The sequence below is a fragment of the Delphinapterus leucas genome, chromosome 8, assembly GCF_059928025.1.
Source record: "Delphinapterus leucas isolate spDelLeu-1000000601 "Yukka" chromosome 8, BTC_Dleu_Yukka2, whole genome shotgun sequence".
NCBI lineage: Eukaryota > Metazoa > Chordata > Mammalia > Artiodactyla > Monodontidae > Delphinapterus > Delphinapterus leucas.
In genome coordinates this window covers 94,517,226-94,536,538 of record NC_143136.1, presented here as the reverse complement: position 1 = coordinate 94,536,538, position 19,313 = coordinate 94,517,226, and the positions used below count along the sequence as shown (strand labels likewise).

The 19,313-nt window shown below is 40.9% G+C and overlaps 1 protein-coding gene and 1 long non-coding RNA gene across 3 annotated transcripts in view; one reads left to right on the top strand and one right to left on the bottom strand.

Moving 5' to 3' along the window:
* LOC111172705 (uncharacterized) overlaps window positions 1–19,313 on the bottom strand; it is a 162,347-nt gene that overhangs the window by 97,844 nt on the left and 45,190 nt on the right. The gene's annotated exons all lie outside the window — the stretch shown is intronic.
* Window positions 1–19,313, top strand: part of ACMSD (aminocarboxymuconate semialdehyde decarboxylase) — a 62,591-nt gene that overhangs the window by 29,984 nt on the left and 13,294 nt on the right. For both annotated transcript variants that reach the window (XM_022569594.2, XM_089916884.1), the window contains 2 exons: window positions 2,099–2,194; window positions 3,316–3,488. In XM_022569594.2, coding sequence (XP_022425302.1) covers window positions 2,099–2,194; window positions 3,316–3,488 — 269 coding nt within the window. The remainder of the gene's footprint in view (window positions 1–2,098; window positions 2,195–3,315; window positions 3,489–19,313) is intronic.

The window sequence follows — 19,313 nt, the reverse complement described above, 5'->3', positions numbered from 1 at the left end:
TGAAAAAAAGTAGCCATGCCTGTCTAACAGATTTTTTTTTTTTTTGGCGGTACGCAGGCCCCTCACTGTTGTGGCCTCTCCCGTTGCGAAGCACAGGCTCCAGACGCGCAGGCCCAGTGGCCACGGCTCACGGGCCCCGCTGCTCTGCGGCATGTGGGATCTTCCCGGACCAGGGCACGAACCCGCGTCCCCTGCATCGGCAGGCGGACTCCCAACCACTGCGCCACCAGGGAAGCCCCTAACAGATTTTTAGAAGCCAATGATAGCATCAGCCCTGACAAATGAGAACCCTGGAGTTACAAGTAGAAAGAAGGTCAGCTTCTACCGCCTAAGGATCTGAGACCCTAGATTGCAGATGACCAGACTTTCAAGTCCCCTGTTACCTGCTCTTTGCCACCTGCACTGTTCACCCATGGTTCCACCTGAGGGTAAGGGAAGGGCAAAGAGGAGAGACCTTTACTGGGCCTACCAAGCTCTGGATAGGAGCTGGTCCGGATTCTCTTTCTGCTCTGACATTTCATGCCCTTGTTATTGCTTTTGGAGACTGAATGTGTTTAGTAAGGCAGCTTCCTACCCATCCCCCACCAAATTCTTGAGCAACAATTAGTCGGAAGAGATAAACTAAGTAGCCCCTGTGCTCTCTGGCTTCTAAGAAAATCTCATCCTAATTCACACAACACTTTGACAAGTTCCACAAACTTATTTGCATTGCAACTTCCCCCATGAAAAACAAAGGGGAGCATTTACATAGAGGATCATTTCATCCCTCATTATGCAACACATATATTGATCCTTTCTAGCACACTGGGCACTGAAGATGTACCAGACATGGACAAAACCTCTGTCCCCCCTGAAGCCTGAGTTGACAAGTATACAGGTCATAAACAAACAGGCTAATTTCTGAATTTTATTCTGGATGCAAAGGCGGTCTTTAGGAGACTGGAGGATTCCCAGCGGGCGGAGGGCCATGATCCAATTTACGTTATAAATATTCCACTTTGGCTCCTATATGGACAATTGTGGGGTTTTTGTCCAGGTAGTTAATGGAAAGCAGAATCACAGGACCAAAGGGAAGGGATGCTCTCCATCCCCTGCCTGCAGGAAACTCTGCCCACAAACCACTCCCAGACAGATGTGAATCCATCATGCTTCCAGAATTCTCAAGAGGCCAAGGATCCAGGGAGCCAGGGGCATCTCTGTCCATGGAACAGTGACAGGCCTAAGGCAGGATGAACAACCAGTAAAGGCCCACTAGGCAGCCAGAGGATCAGGCTTCCCCAGAAGGCCCAGGGCTCAGTCACAGAGCCCCCAGAGATTTCTTAATCACAGTCTGAAAAGCAGTCATCTGGAAATATAGCCCAGATGGACTCCATGGAGGTGAAGGCATCAGGCATGGACCAGCTGCCTCTTCTAGAAGCACAAAGCACTTGAAATAATTCATTTTAATCCAGTTATTTTCAACCTCAGCTCCAAGAAGCAGTAAAGATTTGGCAGGAATATCAATATTAGTTAATATCTATTGAGCACTCACTAAGCGGCAAGAACTAACCATTCTTAACCCCGGTTTACAGATGAGGAAATTAAAGCAGGGAGGCAAATCATATTTGTCGAGCCCCTCCAATGTGAAGCTCTGGCCAAGAACTTTCCCAGCATCATCATTTGCAAGGTTCCACAACAGCCTTCCAAGACGGGCAGCACTGTCCCCATTTCACAGGTGAAGAAGCCCAGACTCGGGGGCATTAAATTACTTATCAAAGGCCAAGAAGCAAACAATCAGAGGAGAAAGGGTTCAGCCTAGACTCACTGTGCTCTGCTTGCCCCACTGCACACAAAATGGAAGCTGGGAGAATCGGGACAAAAGACAGGCCCTCTGGCTCCTTGACTCTTCTAGCCATTAGATGACTCTACTTGCAAGTGGCAAATAGGAAGTGTCACATGGTTTCTGCTTGCCAAAGTCATGGCCTGCATACAACCAAGCCATGCTAGGGCACAGGGACCCTGCGCTTCTCAGCAAGGTCCCATTCCCCTGCCATTAGCATCACTGGACTTCTTGCTCGTGATGACAAGCGCTATACGTCATGACTGTTTCTTCTTCCAGGAATGCCCGCAGAGACCACCACAGCCATTTGCTCCATGATCATGGGTGGAGTGTTCGAGAAGTTTCCTAAACTGAAAGTATGTTTTGCACATGGAGGTAAGACCCTATCTGTGTTAGTCAGCTTGGGCTGCCATAACAGAATATGACCGCAGACCGGGCAGCTTAAATAACAGAAATGTATTTTCTCACAGTTATGGAGTTCCCAGATCAAGATGCCAGCGCAGCTGGTTTTTAGTGCGGTCTCTCTTCCTGGATTACAGAAGGCCGCCTTCTTACTGTGTCCCCACACGGCCGTTTCTTTGTGTGTTCACAGGAAGAGAGAGAGTTCCTATGTCTCTTCCTCTTCTTATGAGGACACCAGTCCTGTCAGATGAGGGTCCCACCTTATGACCTCATTTAAGCTTCATTATCTCCTTAAAGGCCTTATCTACAAATACAGTCACATTGGGGGTCAGGGACACAATTTTGGAGGGACACAATTTAGCCCTGGTAGTTGTTCTAGTTATAAAGTGTATGATGGTTCAAGGACCAAATTCCATTTCTGCAGACAAGTTTAGTTTGGTTGGCATAGTTTACTTGATTTTGTTTTGTTTTTCATTTAAATCTCTCGTCAGACCACAAGCTACCACAAGCTCTCCAGTTTGCAATAGTCCCTACCATTCACTATTGTTTACAAACAGGCCTGTTTCATTCATTTCCATTTCCTGCTTGGTCCCTGTAGGTAAGTGAGTTTGTGACTTTTGAATACACACACACAAAATATCAAACTATACACACTGTTCTCTAATCCGCTTTTCCTTCTCACCAGCACGTGGAGACATCTTTCCATGTCAGTGAGTACAGAGCTTCATCATTTTTGATGGTTGTATACATGACAATGCATTTTATGGATATGCCGTCATTATTTAGATATTCCCCAACTGAAAGGCTCCCTCTGTATTTTTCTATTATAACCAAGCTACATCCGAAAACCTTGACCACACATCTTTATATACTTGTCTTCTCTCTTTAGGATAAATTCCTTAAATCTGAATTTCTAGATGAGTTAAACTTTATTCTTTTTTCTGGGTCATCTCTCACATTTGGAACCCAGTAGATCCTTTGTAAATACAGTTAACTAGCTGGGCTACAGTAACTTCTCTTTGCATACAACATGAGGGTTGAAAAGAATCCTTTTCAATTAACACTAGTCCCTCAGGAATGGGCTTTACTTGCAGGTGGTTCCTTCCCCTACACAGTAGGAAGAATCTCCCATGGATTCAGCATGCGTCCAGATCTGTGTGCCCAGGACAATCCAACCAACCCAAAGAAATACCTTGGCTCCTTTTACACGGACTCCTTGGTTCATGATCCTCTGGCCCTCAAGCTATTAACAGATGTCGTAGGAAAGGTAAGCCAGGGCTGCCAACTGGGTGACTTACGGGGAGCAGAGTGCAGGATCAGCAACCAGTTGCTTGGTCTCTCTTTGAAAAAGGGATGGGAGAAAAGGCATTAGAAGAAAAAAGAGGGACAGTGAGGTTCGGGATTAGGTCTGCTTGCACAGGGTATCCTATCCAGAACCTCCTTCAACATAGACCATGTATCAGCAGGGAGCCGTTATGGATGTACGCCAAGGAAATCCCAGATAAGCCACATGGCTGGGTAGCTCCCCAGATAAATTCTTCTTCCTCACAGTCGCCTCTGTAGTGACCGTAAGGAAGTGACACATCATGATGAGGTAAGCAGGAAAGAGCCACCAGTTTTGAGGTCAAATTCACCTGGGTTAAAATCCTGGCTCTACTTCTTACTGACTAGGTAAAGTGTGACTCTAACTGTCCTCATCCACTAAATGAAGAAAACTGGAACATTAAAGAGGGGGGGATGGCACTGGCCAGGGAGGCAGGGGAAGATGATGAGGGGTCTTGGGTACCACCTGAAATGTTTTGCTGGAATAACATGGCCTTTGTTTTGAAAACCATTCTCTCATTTGGCCCAAAAGACCAGCACGGTAGTGCTTTAAACCTCACAAGAAAAGGCCTTTCCTCTTCTGTGGTCTGCTGGCAGCTCTCCTGTTGGTGGCATCTCCACTTTTAAGTATTCTTTGGAAATGCTAACTGAGCAAGTTTAGACAGTGTTTAGAGCAAAGGTCAGTCTGAATTAGTAGTCTGAAATATTTAGTATTTCAATTCTGTTTGATTACTTACAGATAGCAATAGAAGGTTTCCAAATGTACCCAAAGAAAAAAACTCTTTGGGGTTTCTAAAAGAATATGGACATATGTGTTTAAAGATTGGCATATGGTGCTTGGATTGAGAGTAGATGCTAAGGCATTTAAAATCTTGTTTAGCAGAGAAAGCGGTCCATTATTTGAAAGCTGCAAGTTACCGTTCTATCTCCAGAATGAAGCTTCATCTCACTTTAAAGCTGACTGTTTCTCTGGCTTGAGAACCTCACTAGAATATAAATGTTGAACATTCTGGCTTGGGAATAAGTTATGTGGCTGAGCTATGTTTCTGAGCCTTCTGGCTTTTGTGTTGTCCCCGCTGAAATGGGTGCTTAGCAGCTGGTTGTGACTGTTGATTATCATTGGATTGGACAGAGGGGCTACGGGCAGGTGTGTAAGTAGGAAACTACAAAAAGGAGAAGCCGAAAGAGTCTGTAAACCCTGGATTTTGAGCAATGGAGGAGGGGGAGTAGGAAAGCGGCGTGGAAGTGGGGAAAGGGTCAGTCTAACTACCTCCCATCAAGCCTAGTACCCCTGGTGTTCCTGGCAATGGCGACATCAGGAAAAAACACCCTTGGCAAATATAACATCTATCTTACGAGCAATACCATCAGCAGTGAGGGAGACCATCAGCACCTTCAAACAGCATTCAGGGCAATACACATCGGCCAGGGGGTCACAGCAGAAGAGGAAAAACACGGCAAGTGCCTTGTGGTAACCAGTGTATAGACTAGTTAGTAACTTTTTCCCTTTTGTGGACCCCCAGAAAAACTCAGAGGGCACTTTGCAAAGTTGCAATATTGCAAAGGTGCTAAGATCTTGCATTCAAACTGTGAAGACTTGAGCCCCTATACCTTGGGCATCAAAAGCAAAAGTGACTTCATTTTATGTGACCTCACAGGCTGGTGAATCTAGGACATAGAAGCAGGATACATTAATAATTTAGGATTCTCTTTAAAATATTAATGCTTCCTCCTTGTAGTTATATTCACATTAGCAAAATCTTTCAAAAACAATCCCCAAACCAGAATGGCTAAGCAAAGTCCTAACATGACAGCTAGTCTAGAGAGCAACTGTCCCTATTTGAGCAAGAGGACAGAAGGCTGTGGAAGGAGGTCTCCAGGACAGATAACATGGAACGGATGGATTATGTGATGTGTTTGAATTTGAAACAATGATTGCCAGGCATTCATCGGATCTGTTAATACATTAGTACCAAACAAGCTGTACATATATAGAAAATTAAGCAAAATAAAGAAAAGGAAATAATTAACTCCAAGAAAACAAACATCCATATAAAGACAGATAATCATTGTATATTACCTGATTCAGCAGTGAAAACTATTTATATTTATGGTATAAATATTAAGCACTGGCTTAACTGAAAATTGTAATTCTACTGGGAAATTGGAGAAGTTGGGATAAGAAAGAAATTCTCCATGATCATAATGCGAAGTCAGTAAATACTCTCTAAAGCTAATAAATCGAGAAACAATAGTATAATCTTATTATCTGAAACTATGAGGGTGATTATCAGAAGATTCATGTTAAAAGGTAAAAGTGGCTGTCTTGGGATACAAAAATGGATAGGGCTGCTTTTGATAAGAAAGATATTAGTAATATTGGATTGTTTAACTATGTATAGGTATTATTTTGATAAATCAAAATTTTAGATAATACCTTCAGAATAAATAGATGTATGTCATACATACACCAAAACCATATATTGTGCACCTACTATTTCTAAAATTCCCTCTAAACAGAAGACGTGAATTACATAATCTCTTATTTTCCTCCCATCTCTAAAATTCTTTGCTTTTAATCCATATCTACTCTTTTTTTTTTTAAGCACTTTTTTTTTTTTTTTTGCGGTACGCAGGCCTCTCACTGTTGTGGCCTCTCCCGTTGCGGAGCACAGGCTCTGGACGCGCAGGCTCAGCAGCCATGGCTCACGGGCCCACCCGCTCCGTGGCATGTGGGATCCTCTGGACCGGGGCACGAACCCGTGTCCCCTGCATCGGCAGGCGTACTCTCAACCACTGCGCCACCAGGGAAGCCCTGTCTACTCATTTTTAAAGACAGAGTGCAAAGAATGCTATTTATGTGTTATCAGTCTATCACTGTGAAAAATATGAAAAAACTTATTGCCTCCCTACATTAACATGACCATAGACAATTCCCTTTACATATTTAGGTGGGTAGATTTTGAGAGGTCCATTTTCCTCCCATTATGATTATATCGCAATTTTGGCTAGATCCATTGTTAATCTATTGCTGTGTAACTAACTGCCCCAACTCAGTGGATTAGAACAACAATAAACACTTACTATCTCATATGGTCTCTGTGTCAGGAATTTAGGAACAGCTTAGCCATTTCAGGATTTCTCACAAATTTGCAGCAAGTTGTCAGTCAGGGCTGCAGTCACCTGAAGGCTTGACCAGGGCTGAAGGACTTATTTCCAAGGTGACTTTTATATATTACTGGCACACTGGTGCTGGGTTTTGGCAGAAAGCCTCAGTTCCTCCTCATCTGGGTCCCTCTACTCTCCAAAGAGCTGCTTGAGTGTCTTCACAACATGGCAGCTGGCTTTCCTAAAGAATAAGTGATCTGAAAGAGAGACGGAGGTGGCAGAGGAAAAGAGAACAAGAGAGACATGGAGTGTGCGCCAGGTAGAAGCTATCCTTTTATGACCTACCCTCAAAAGCCACGTCGCATCACTTCTGCCACATTTTATTCATCAGAAGCAAGTCACTAAATCTGGCCCACATTCAAGGGGAATGGAATTCGGCTCCACCTTTTTTTTTTTTTTTTCTGGCTGTGTTGGGTCTTCGTTGCTGCGCATGGGTGTTCTCTAGTTGCAGATAGCGGGGCTACTCTTCGTTGCGGTGCGCAGGCTTCTCATTGTGGTGGCTTCTCTTGTTGCAGAGCATGGGATCTAGGCGCGTGGGCTTCAGTAGTTGTGGCATGTGGGCTCAGTAGTTGTGGCTCATGGGCTCTAGAGCGCAGGCTCAGTAGTTGTGGCGCATGGGCTCAGCAGTGTGACTCGCGGGCTCTAGAGCACAGGCTCAGTAGTTGTGGCACATGGGCTCAGTAGTTGAGGCACGCGGGCTCTAGAGTGCAGGCTCAGTAGTTGTGGCACGTGGGTTCAGTAGTTGTGGCACGTGGGCTCTAGAGCGCAGGCTCAGTAGTTGTGGCACATGGGTTCAGTAGTTGTGGCACGTGGGCTCTAGAGAGCAGGCTCAGTAGTTGTGGTGCATGGGCTCAGTAGTTGTGACACACGGGCTTAGTTGCTCCGTGGCATGTGGGATCTTCCCGCACCGGGGCTGGAACCCGTGACCCCCGCATTGGCAGGTGGATGCTTATCCACTGCACCCCCAGGGCAGCCCAGCTCCACCTGTTGAAGACATGTTTGTAAACCACCACACCCCACACTCCGGCCACCTAAATGCAAACTACCTTCAGTCCTCCCACACCACCCCAAAGTCTCATTCATTTACAGCATCAGCTTAAAGTCCAGGATCTCACCACTTAAAGTAACTCAGGGATGACGCTCCTCATGCACAGTTTCTCTCAACCTTAAGATCTGTGAACCACAGAGACAAGTTCTTTACCCAGCACACACTCATGCAACACTATAAAATGGTGAGACATGCAAAGGATAGTTGCTATAGACCCTCCACTCCAAAAGGGGAAAATCAGGAGGTTTAGAGGAGTTACTAGTAACTAGCAAATCTGAAATCCATTGGGCACATGTTAGCAGTTCCTTGATTAGAACTCAGAATACAGGAATGATTCTCCACAGCTCTTGGTTCTACCCTCTGAGTCATCCCTCCTTTTCCATGAAAGGGAGCCCATATTTGCAGCTGAGTAGTTTCTACAGACTGCTTCATGCCCCTACAACTTTTGAGGCCCAAAAGCTTCTTTTCATTTTGTTCTATCCATTCCTTTCAATCCTGCTGGTGTTTATGCTAATACAATTCTCTTAAAAACTTTGCAGATCATAACAGCACTGATGACTACGAATGTGGCGTTAGTGTACAGAACATTGTCAATGATTAAACGGTAACAAAGTTTAAGAAAAAACAAACAAAATACTTTGCAGGTCTTTTGTGAATCTTATTAGGTTTCAAACCATTAGGCAGAAGCCTTACCCAGAAATCTCTGAGAAAAGCCCTTTTCTGCAAAGGCTGCTGCGGAACAACACTCTTAAGCTACCTAGAAGCCCTTATTGTTTGTGGTTCTTTGAGGCACTGCCTTAAATCTCTTGAGGTCATAACACAGATATTATAGTCATATCTTGGCTTCATTTTTAGACTATACTTTTCTGATTGTGCCCTGGAGTTAATCTTTGCCAGAAAGCCGTCTCTAATTTTAGCATCATTTGCCATTGGAGGGGCTGGGAATTTTCAAACCCAACAATTCCTGGCTCCTTTATATTTAATAGTCCTTCGTTTAAGGCACTCCCCTTGCATTTTACTATAAGCAGCAAGAAGCAGCCATGCAGCACTTCTAACACTTTGTCTGGAAATTTCCTTAGCTCTATCACCCAGTTTATTAAATATATTTTCTACTTTGCATATTACTGTAGGTGACCGTGTTGCTATTTTTTTTTTTTTTTTTTTTGCCACAGCATAGCAAGGATCTCCTTTCCTCTAGTTTCCAATAACATTTTCCTCATTCTCCTTAAAGTCTTTACTGGTAACCTCACAGGTTATCAAGCTTCTAATAACAGTCTTTACAAGGATCTTCAGTCTTCCACTATCTCAAGGTCCTTCCAACTTCCTCCCACTAATCAGTTCCAAAGCCACTCCCACATTTTTAAGTTTTCATTATGGCAACAGCCTACTTCCAGGTACCAAAATCTGTATTAGTTATCTATTGCTACATAATACATTAACCTAAAACTTAGGTTAGCTTTAAAACAACAATGAATATTTATTATCTCATTCATTTCCTCTGGGTCAGGAATCCAGGAACCCCATGGCTGGGCAATTCGGGTTCAGGGTTTCTTATGAGGTTCAATGAGATGACTGCAGCCCAATAATATCTATCTATCTATCTATCTTTCATTCTTTCACCCTTTACTTTTTTTTTGCACACTACTTTACACTAACTTAACCCCAAACTCTCCACCAATTTTATAACTCTCCTCTCAGTACACTTAAACACATCAGGTACAGTAGTCTATTAATTCCTTCTTGAAAAAATATATTCAGGAGTCTCTGACTTGCTCTAATATGGACTGGGCTGCTATTTAGACCTGCTGCACAGCTGTCATCTTGAATCTCCCCTTTGTACTCCTCACATTCTCTCTCTCTCTCTCTCTCATTGGGTTCCCTGCTTCCTGAGCCCTATGATTTTCCAATTTCTTGCTTTATTCCTTCATCTTGGTAGGGAACATCTTCCAATAACTTTCTAAGAAAGACAGTATGGGAGATGAAATTTTTGAAACCTTGGTTATTTCAGTATGTCTTTATTCTTCCCTTACAGTGAGTTAATTGTTTGGCTAGGTATATAATTCTAGCTTGGCAACTGTTTTCCTGAGTAATTTTAAAGACATTTTTCCATTGTATTATGGCTTCCAGAGTTGCTGTTGAGTAATGTAACTCCAGTCTAATCCTTGAAACTTCATATAAAACCTACTTCTTTCCCCTTCACTCCCAATCTCAAAGACTCTAAGATTTTCTTTTTGTCCTAAAATTTCTCAGTGATGTTACTCAGTATGGGACTGTTTTCATCCATTATGCTAGACATTTGGTGAGCCCTTTTATTCTGTAAAATCTTCTTAATTTATTTCTTTAATGACTTCCTTCCCTCTGTTTTCTCTTTCTGGAGTTCCTAAAGTTGAACCTTGTTTTTCTTCTGTCTTACACCTCCCCTTTTTGAGCTTTTGTTTTACTTTCTGGGATATTTCCTCAACTTTATTAATAAATCCTTTTATTTAATTGGCTTTTTAATTTGTTTAATTTGAAAAAGCTGTTGTTACTGTTCGTGTTCTGTAAACTTTTTTAAAGCATCCTGTTCTTGTTGATTGAGTTCAATATCTTTTATCTCTCTAAAAATATTAGTAATCTTGGGAAATGTACTTCTCCCCACAAGCTTTCCTCCAATTGGCTTTTTGTCTTTTTTTTTTTTTAAGTCTCAGTCTTTCATATTAAATGCTTTCCTCAAATGTCTATAATCCTTGGCTGTCTGCTCATATTTAAGAGCGGTCACTAAAAGGATGATTGGAAGTCTCTGCATATGGATGGGGCCTGTCAAGTGTGGTTTTCTCTATAGAGTAATCCAACTGAGCCATGTTCTTTTGAAACTCCAGAAATCTGGTCTTTCCTTTTTGATTTATCACTTTCCCAGAGAAGCTCTTTCAATCTCTTACCTGAATGGTAAAGGCCTGGTTGCCAGCATCCTGGGAACTGAGTAGGGAATAAAGGCTGGGATACTCAATTTAAAAAAAATTTTTTTAAATAAAATTTTTTTTTTTTTTACTTTTTGGCCACACTGTGTGGCATGTGGGATCTTAGTTCCCCGACCGGGGGTTGAACCCACGCCCTCTGCAATGGAAGCATGGAGTCCCAACCACTGGACCACCAGGGAAGTCCCTGGGATGCTCAATTTTTAATAAATAAACTTTCATTAACCTTTTGCTTTCAGAACATTCCACACTCTCAACTATGCCTGATATCTCCCAGTTCAGAGACTCTCTGACCCTTTCACCCCCTAAATGACCAGTCTTTTGCCAGGATGAGGGGAAAGCAGACACTGGACTTAGGGAGATGATCTAGGGTCTAACTGCTTCTGAAACAGGCTTACAATGAATCCTCCTGTTGTTAGTTCTTTGTCTCTACTTCCAGAGGCACCTGGTGCTATCAATTACATATATTTGGGGGCTTGGTGATATAAGCCAGGTTACTTTTTGGCTTATCTCATACTAGCTAAGAATTTCTTTCTTGGTCTTCTAAAGTTAGTTACTATTATCCAACTGCTTTCCAGTTTCTGAAGTTTTCTTCTTAGTTCTTCTATCCTGTTCTCTTTGTCCTTGTGGCTATATGCTCTTCAAAATGCACTTTACCGTCTTTTTAATGGGGTTTCAAATTGTGATCCTCAGACCAATACCAGTCCACAAAGAGTTTTGTTACCAGCCCATGATGAGAGAAGGAACTTGTGCCAGAATGCAAACTGAGTCACTAAAGACACCATTTAGTTTAACTGACTTTTGTTTTTAATAGCAAGACTTTTTCAGTAAAGGAAGCAGTGCATTGATTTACAATCTGGGGTAAGCTCCTTAGGTCATCATGGACAACTGAAAGACCAGTTTGCGTGCATGTATTAATACTGGTCTTAAGCTTTCCTCCTTTTCGCTAACAAAATTTATCTTACCTATATTGCATCCACCTATAGCCCAGCTTCCAGCTCCCTGAAGTCATTTTCATGGTTATAGGCAATTAGAGGTCAGCAGAAACTACAGCAATAGAAGGGGTCTGGCTAGATTTTCAGAAGTTAAAGAATATTCTAGTCCTCTCTCTGGCTTGGGTTGAAGGTGGAAGGACGAGAGATGATATGCACATCTTCAGAGTCTTAAAATTTTTTTTTTCTACTGTTTTTTTTTGGCCACGCCTCACGACTTGTGGGATCCCAGCTCCCCTACCAGGGATGGAACCCGTGCCCTGGGCAGTGAAAGTGTGGCATCCTAACCACTGGACCACCCTTTTTCTACTTCTAAAAGTTAATCTATTAATTCAACTAGAACTTCTAAAATCACATAACTTAGTTTATAAATATTACTTTTCCACATTTACACTTCATGAAACAATTTTGTTCAAATATGCATCTTTGACACAGTGCCTTGTCATTATTAGAAACACCATTTGAGGCATTAAAATTGTTTTTAATAGCGTATAAGCATTGCAGTAAATAAACTCTTTTAATGAGAGTGTCTGTTTCCTAAGTTTCTAAATATCCAAGCTTCATCTACAACCAAGTATCATTAGAATTTTCTTCTAGAAATGGAGGAACTACAGGACTATCCCTATGTTATTCACACATAGCATTCTATTCCAAATTGAATTCACTACTGCTGTTAGTCTTTTGTTTGTAGTTTGTACTTTCCAGTGGTTTCTGTTAGTTTGTTGATTTGTTTCTGCGTGCCTGAGAAATGTGGTAAAAAATGATAATACAATTAAGAGTAGAAATAAAAATAGAAATGAAGATAAAGTGGAAAAAAAGAAGTTCTAGAAATCCCATTCTTGTGAAGCAAACAGTAAATGATGCTTAAGAGTTTAATGCTATACAACATAGTCATAGCTGTGAGAGATATGAGTAAATTATTTGATCTCTCTAAACTTGTTTCCTTATCAATAAAATACAGATAATAATAGTACCTAACTCTTGGGGTTGTAGACAGCGTTAAATAAGAAAACCACATAAAGTATATAACACAATTCCAGTCCCACAGTAAGTGCTCAATAAAAGCATTTGACAAAGGTACATACAGACTTTCAAGAATGAAACTACAGTGAGAACAACTGTGACAGCATCAATCAATTTGCAAGATCTTTCATTCATCTTGAAATGTTGGAACCTCAGAATTATACAATCACTGCAAAATTGAGATAAAGGGAAAAAAATTCTACTAAATTAAAGTTCACAACAAACAAAATGTGTCTCCTTCTGAAGCAATGATGTAAAATAAGGCTTGGATCTTCTATGGCAATTTAATCAAAAGTGAAGAGGGAACAAGATAGAAAGAGGGAAGAGTCTAGAAAGCCAAGCACATGCCGAGAGCAGGACACATGCTCAGAAAAGACATGACAGGGACCTAAGCTTTAATCTCTCTCTGATCTTTAGGCTCAGTATCAGCAGGGTGTGAATGCTAGGGTGGAGTTGTAAATGGCCTGGCCAAGCATTAGAGGAAGGCCCAACACAGAGCCAATCTGCGAAGACCGAGAGAGGTTTTTTCCCTTGTCTTTCTTTGGTTCTTTTTTTGCTCTAGGCATTTAAGAACATCTTATCAAAACATGAGCTGACCACAAGCTTAAGGAACAGACTGCAGAGAGCATATACAACAAAGAATAAGTCTTTAAAAATAGTTTGGAAAAGTCACTAAATAAGCAAATACAAAGCACACAAAGGAACAAGAACAAACCCAGAGAAGGAAGAATCTGATTACCAAAGTTACCACATTATACTATTCAAAATGTCCAGTTTTCAACAAAAAAATTGAGGTATGCAAAGAAAAAAGAAAGTACAGCTCATTCCCATGAAAAAAAGAAATTGGGCTTCCCTGGTGGCGCAGTGGTTGAGAGTCTGCCTACCGATGCAGGGGATGCATGTTCGTGCCCCAGTCCGGGAAGATCCCCCACGTCGTGGAGCCTGCGCATCCGGAGCCTGTGCTCCGCAACGGGAGAGGCCACAACAGTGAGAGGCCCGCGTACCGCAAAAAAAAAAAAAAAAAAAAAGAAAGAAATTAACAGAAACTGTCACTGGAAAAACACTGGACTTACTAGACAATGACTTTAAATCAACAGCCTTAAATATGATCAAAGAAATAAAGAAAATCATAGACTAAGAACTAAAGGGAACCAGGAGAACAATGACTGAACCAAAAGAGGCTATCAATAAACAGATAGAAATTATAACATGAAACCAAATAAAAATTCTAGACCTGAAAAGTACAATAACTTTAATGAAAAATTCACTAGAGGGTCATATACCTGATAAGGGACTTGTATCCAAATATATAAAGGACTCTATATGAATAGCTAACAAGCACTTGTAAAGATGTTCAGCATCACTGGTCATTAGGAAAAGGCAAATCAAAACCACAATGAGATACCAATTCTCATCCTTACCAAGATCACTATAATTTTTTTTAAAAAGTGGAAAATGTTGACAAGAATGTGAAGATATTGGAACTCTTGTACATTGCTGGTTGGAATATAAAATGGTGCAGCTGCTGTGGAAAACAGTTTAGCAAATCTATAAAAAGTTAACCACAGAATTAGCATGTCCCAACAATGCCACTCCTGTGTCTATACCCCAAAGAATTGAAAACAGGTTTTCAAGCAAATGCTTGTACACAAATGTTCATAACAGCATTATTTGCAATAGCCAAAAGGTAGAAACAACCCAAATGTCCATCAACAGATGGATGAATAAACAAAATGTTGTATATCCATACAATGGAATATTATATTCAGCCATAAAAAGAAATGATATACTGATACACACTATAACATGAATGGACCTTGAAAACATGCTAAGTGAAAGAAGTCAGACATAAAGGTCACGTACTGTATGATTCCATTTATATGAAAAATCTACTATAGATAAACCCACAGAAACACGAAGCAGAATAGTGGTTGCCGGGGGTGGGTGGGAATGGAGAGTGACTTCTTAATGTGCATAAGGTCTCCTCTGAGAGTGTGAAAATGTCTTAGAACAAGACAGTGGTGATGGTTGCACAACTCTGTGAATGTACTAAATGTCACCACGGTATACACTTTACAATGGTTATTTTTTTTTTTTTTTTTTTTGCGGTACCGGGGCCTCTCACTGTTGGGGCCTCTCCCGTTGCGGAGCACAGGCTCCGGACGCGCAGGCTCAGCGGCCAGGGCTCACGGGCCCAGCCGCTCCGCGGCATGTGGGATCTTCCCGGACCGGGGCACGAACCTGTGTCCCCTGCATCGGCAGGCAGACTCTCAACCACTGCGCCAACAGGGAAGCCCTACAACGGTTAATTTTTATGCTATGTGAATTTCACCTCAATTTTTTTAAAAAATGAAGAGGCCTTTCTCTGCAAGATAGACTTTCAACCACCCAAACCAAAATATCTATTCATATGTTCTTTTATTTTTAAAAGAGAAACCAGAAACACCTGTTCCACAAAATAGAAAGTATTTTATCTTAGAGTAAAATAAATTGTTCACTTTTAGAAGTAACAATGTTATTTTGGGACATTTTATGCCCCAATTTTTACCGTAGGCATACATGTGATCTTGTCTTGGGCATTTGATCTGTGGGTTAGAAAATGAACCTAAACTAGAGACCGGTCAGGCCCAAAAGCCAAAGTTTTTTCTCCATTCCTTTTCCAGGCCATCTACCTCTTTAACATTCAGGACTGCTCTATTCAGCTATTCTAAAGGGTTAACATGATCTGGAAGCAATGAAAAGGTCCTTTAACACCAAAGACTTGATTATGTGTAGGGCTAGTGGGGGCAGTGGAGTATACCCTGTGAATTTTAAGTATTTCCACCCTGACTTGACATTTAAATGTATTTTAACATTCTGTCTGTAAGTATTCTGGTTAAGTGATGTTTTCTGTGTGCTGCAGTCCTCAACAGAGTGGAACCCTTTTTGATGCCTGTAAGATTCCTGAGAACAAGAATATAACTTACTACCTTCTCACGAAGTTGTGGGATGTGAGAAACAGTTCAAGTCCTGGCTCTACTGCTTGTTAGCTGGGTGACCTTTAATATCAAGTCACTTACCCTCTCAGCCTCAGTTTCCTCAACTGTAAAATGGAGATGATAACCAGACGAAGTTGATGGGAGAGGCTAATATAACACGATGCCAAAGGACTGTACAAATGTTAGTGCTCTATGCACAGTAGGTGTTAATATTTGTAACTTATGTAATGATCTTGTGGGTATGAGGCTAATCTTACCCTGCACTGATTGAATTAAATCAGGCTCCTTAGTGAGGAAATTATGTCTCAGGGAACAAACTGAATCCTTGATATACTAGAAGGTCTGTAATAACTATGTTATAATAGAGGTGTGTTGTATTTACTGCAAAATGCTACTAATGAAATATGCTAAATGAGAAGACAGTTAATCGTTCCTTTTCCAGAAGACAAATGAATTCTCTTCCACTATTTGAGTTTCTTCAGTAAGCCACATCTTTCAGTGCTTGCAACATTCCCTGAAAATGTGAAAAAGTTAATGCATCCCAGCAGATGAGCAGTTTCTTTCTTTTCCCTGGCAGGAATATTAATTACTATTATTATCAGCTCAGTAAGTCTTTGACTTCATAGGGAGTGTGTGCAGCTGGCTTTGGGAAGGAAAATGCACATTGGGGCAGTGTTGGTGTGGAGAAATCAATCAGGATTATCCACTGCTTTCCTGCCTAATAAAGGAAGCCAGTGGCTGTTGAAAAGGTATAATTTTAGGACCCTAGAAGAGGCAGCCACGCTACCTAAAATGCCTACCATTAGAATTATTCCTCTGGGTTTAATAGAGTCTTTAGAAAGGTCCTACTAAAATGTAGATGTTGTCAAATATTACAGTAGCACAGATGTCCTTAAAAATTGGTTCATGATTATGGTCAATCCCAAGGGAACAGAATCCTGGATCACAGACAAGAAGGAAGAAGAAGGAAGAAAGTTCTAGCTTTTGGGAGGCCAGGAACAGCTATGCTACTTGGGAGCCTGAGATGTCACAAGAGTCTTGGGTATACCAGAGAGCTTGGATCAGTGAGAAATGAGGCAATAGTCATCCAAGGCCATATGCTACGCTTCCTTAACCAGGACTCTGCATCCATTTAAATCACAATTTGCAGTTATAACAGGTGGTAGAAATACCAATACAAAAAGGATTTTTACGACTTCCCTGGTGGCGCAGTGGTTAAGAATCCACCTGCCAATGCAGGGGACACGGGTTTGAGCCCTGGTCCGGGAAGATCCAACATGCCGCGGAGCAGCTAAGCCCGTGCGCCACAACTACTGGACCTGTGCTCTAGAGCCCACGAGCCACAACTACTGAGCCTGTGTGCCACAACTACTGAAGCCTGCGTGCCTAGAGCCTGTGCTCCAGAACAAGAGAAGCCACCTTCTCTTGGCAATGAGAAGCCTGTGCACCGAAACGAAGAGTAGGCCCCGCTCGCCGCAACTAGAGAAAGCCCACACGTAGCAACGAAGACCCAACGCCACCAAAAATAAGTAAATTAAACATTTATAAAAAAAAATTTTTTTTTAAACTCAAGAAGTGTTTATTAAGCATCTATCAAGTAAGGACTGGTATCAAGTGATGGAGTATGTGACCTTTATCCTCTAGGACCGTTTGCCTCTTAAGGAATCTCTTCTCCCCACCCTTTCCCTGCTACTATCCCTTCTCTGAACAAGAAATGCAGTTAACAAGAACTTCACTTCCAGGTTTTTTATGCCTACTTCCCTCTCCCTTAAGAAATCACTAGCAAGTTAGAAATGGTCAAAAGTTTATCAGAAGATATCAATAAAAGGTATATAGATAGATAACAGGTATGAAAAATTTACAAACCAGATTATCACAAGTGGATAATTAACCTCCTATGGAGAGGAGTTGTGAACAGTAGCTATTAAATAATAATTAAATACTGCCAAACTATAAGTTTGGTGTTCTACAATAGGCTTTCAAACTCAAGTTAGGTGAACAGGGAAGTGTCTTAACCAGGAAGAATGAATTGCAGAGGAGTGGTTTTCATTTCGGCTTTAAAATCGTTTGCTTTCTTCTCATTAGAACAGAACAGACCCCTCCCCGCTTAAAATGTATTTATATCTGAGAAGGCCATAATACTGGGAATGGAAGAATTCCTGACTAGAAAGAAAAATTATTTTCTAGATTTCAATTTCATGTTAATGTGATTGACAAATGTAATGTAAGCATGGGACTTTTTAAAATTACGTTGTGTTTTGGAATTGTAAACAACTTTTAGCAAGAGGAGTAGAAATAAGGACAAATGAACCTCCAGGGAATACCAAGCAGGCAGTTCGCACAGATGTGAGGAGACATAACTTTGGGTCTTTAGGGCTTCTACCAGCAGGTGTATTTGCTTGGTTTTAATACAGTACATGAATACAGGAATCTAGAGATAGAGCTGTGAGTCTATCGTGGCCTTCCTCTAAATTTTATTATATACTTCCCCACATTATTTCATGTAAATGTATGCATAAAACCTAGGAAAATCCTTTTTTTCTAGTAGAAATCAAAGAATCATTTATCCTCAGCTCACATTGAGAGCATTTATACATTTAATATTTCAGGCCTAGTAACAATCAGACTTTCCTCTTTTGTACATTCAAGCCTTCATTCCTTCAACACACAAAGCCACTCTCAGATTGATTATAAGCATAGGTCAGAGTTTTATTTCAAACAAAGAGGCTTTCTGAAAAGCCCAATTCAAAGATTCTATCTTGGCAGAGACATTTCACGGGGAAAAATGGTTAGACAACTATTGTTAGACTGGATTTTAAAAAAGAAGGAGATGACTATCTAGTTAAGGACAATTAGCCTTTTTGCATTATTGGTTAAAGTTCTTAGACTAGTTTCAAGACTAATAGTCAATTGAGTGGAGGGGCAATTTCCTAGGAGGGGCTTTTAAGCTCATTAAAGTCTATCAAAAAATTGCTCAAGTATTTTATCAATAATGCTAAACTATGTTTGGTGACAGATGTTGACTAGACTTGTGGTGATCATTTCGCAGCATATACAAATATCAAATCATTATATTATACAGCTGAAACTAATATAATATGGTATGTCAATTATACCTCAGTAAAAAAGTATAGGTTTAAATGCTTCTATTAGAAAAAGAAGAAATGTGTAAAATCAGTGATTTATGATTCCACTTTAAGAAACTAGAAGGAGAAAAGTAAACTAAAAAAGTAAGCAGACAGAAAGAAAGAAAAAATAGAGATAAGAGCCAAAATCAAAGAACAGAAATAAGACAAGAGAGACACACACACATACAGTTCCACATCAGCAATAACTGTCAGGAAGAAAATCATTACTGAATGATAAAACCAGTGGGTGAAAGTTTGATAAGGAACAAGATATTTATGTGATCTTAAAGTGTCTCCCCACAAATTACTTACTAATCATGAAGGAAAAAAATAGCCTTTATAGGAAAAAAACCTGGTGGGTCCCAACTTAAGTAAATGATCAAACATCACCAATACTGGGACAAACTGGTAACATGTACCCCTGATATGATGCAGTGAAGAAGACACAACATCACATCTGTAAAATTTCTACCCCCAA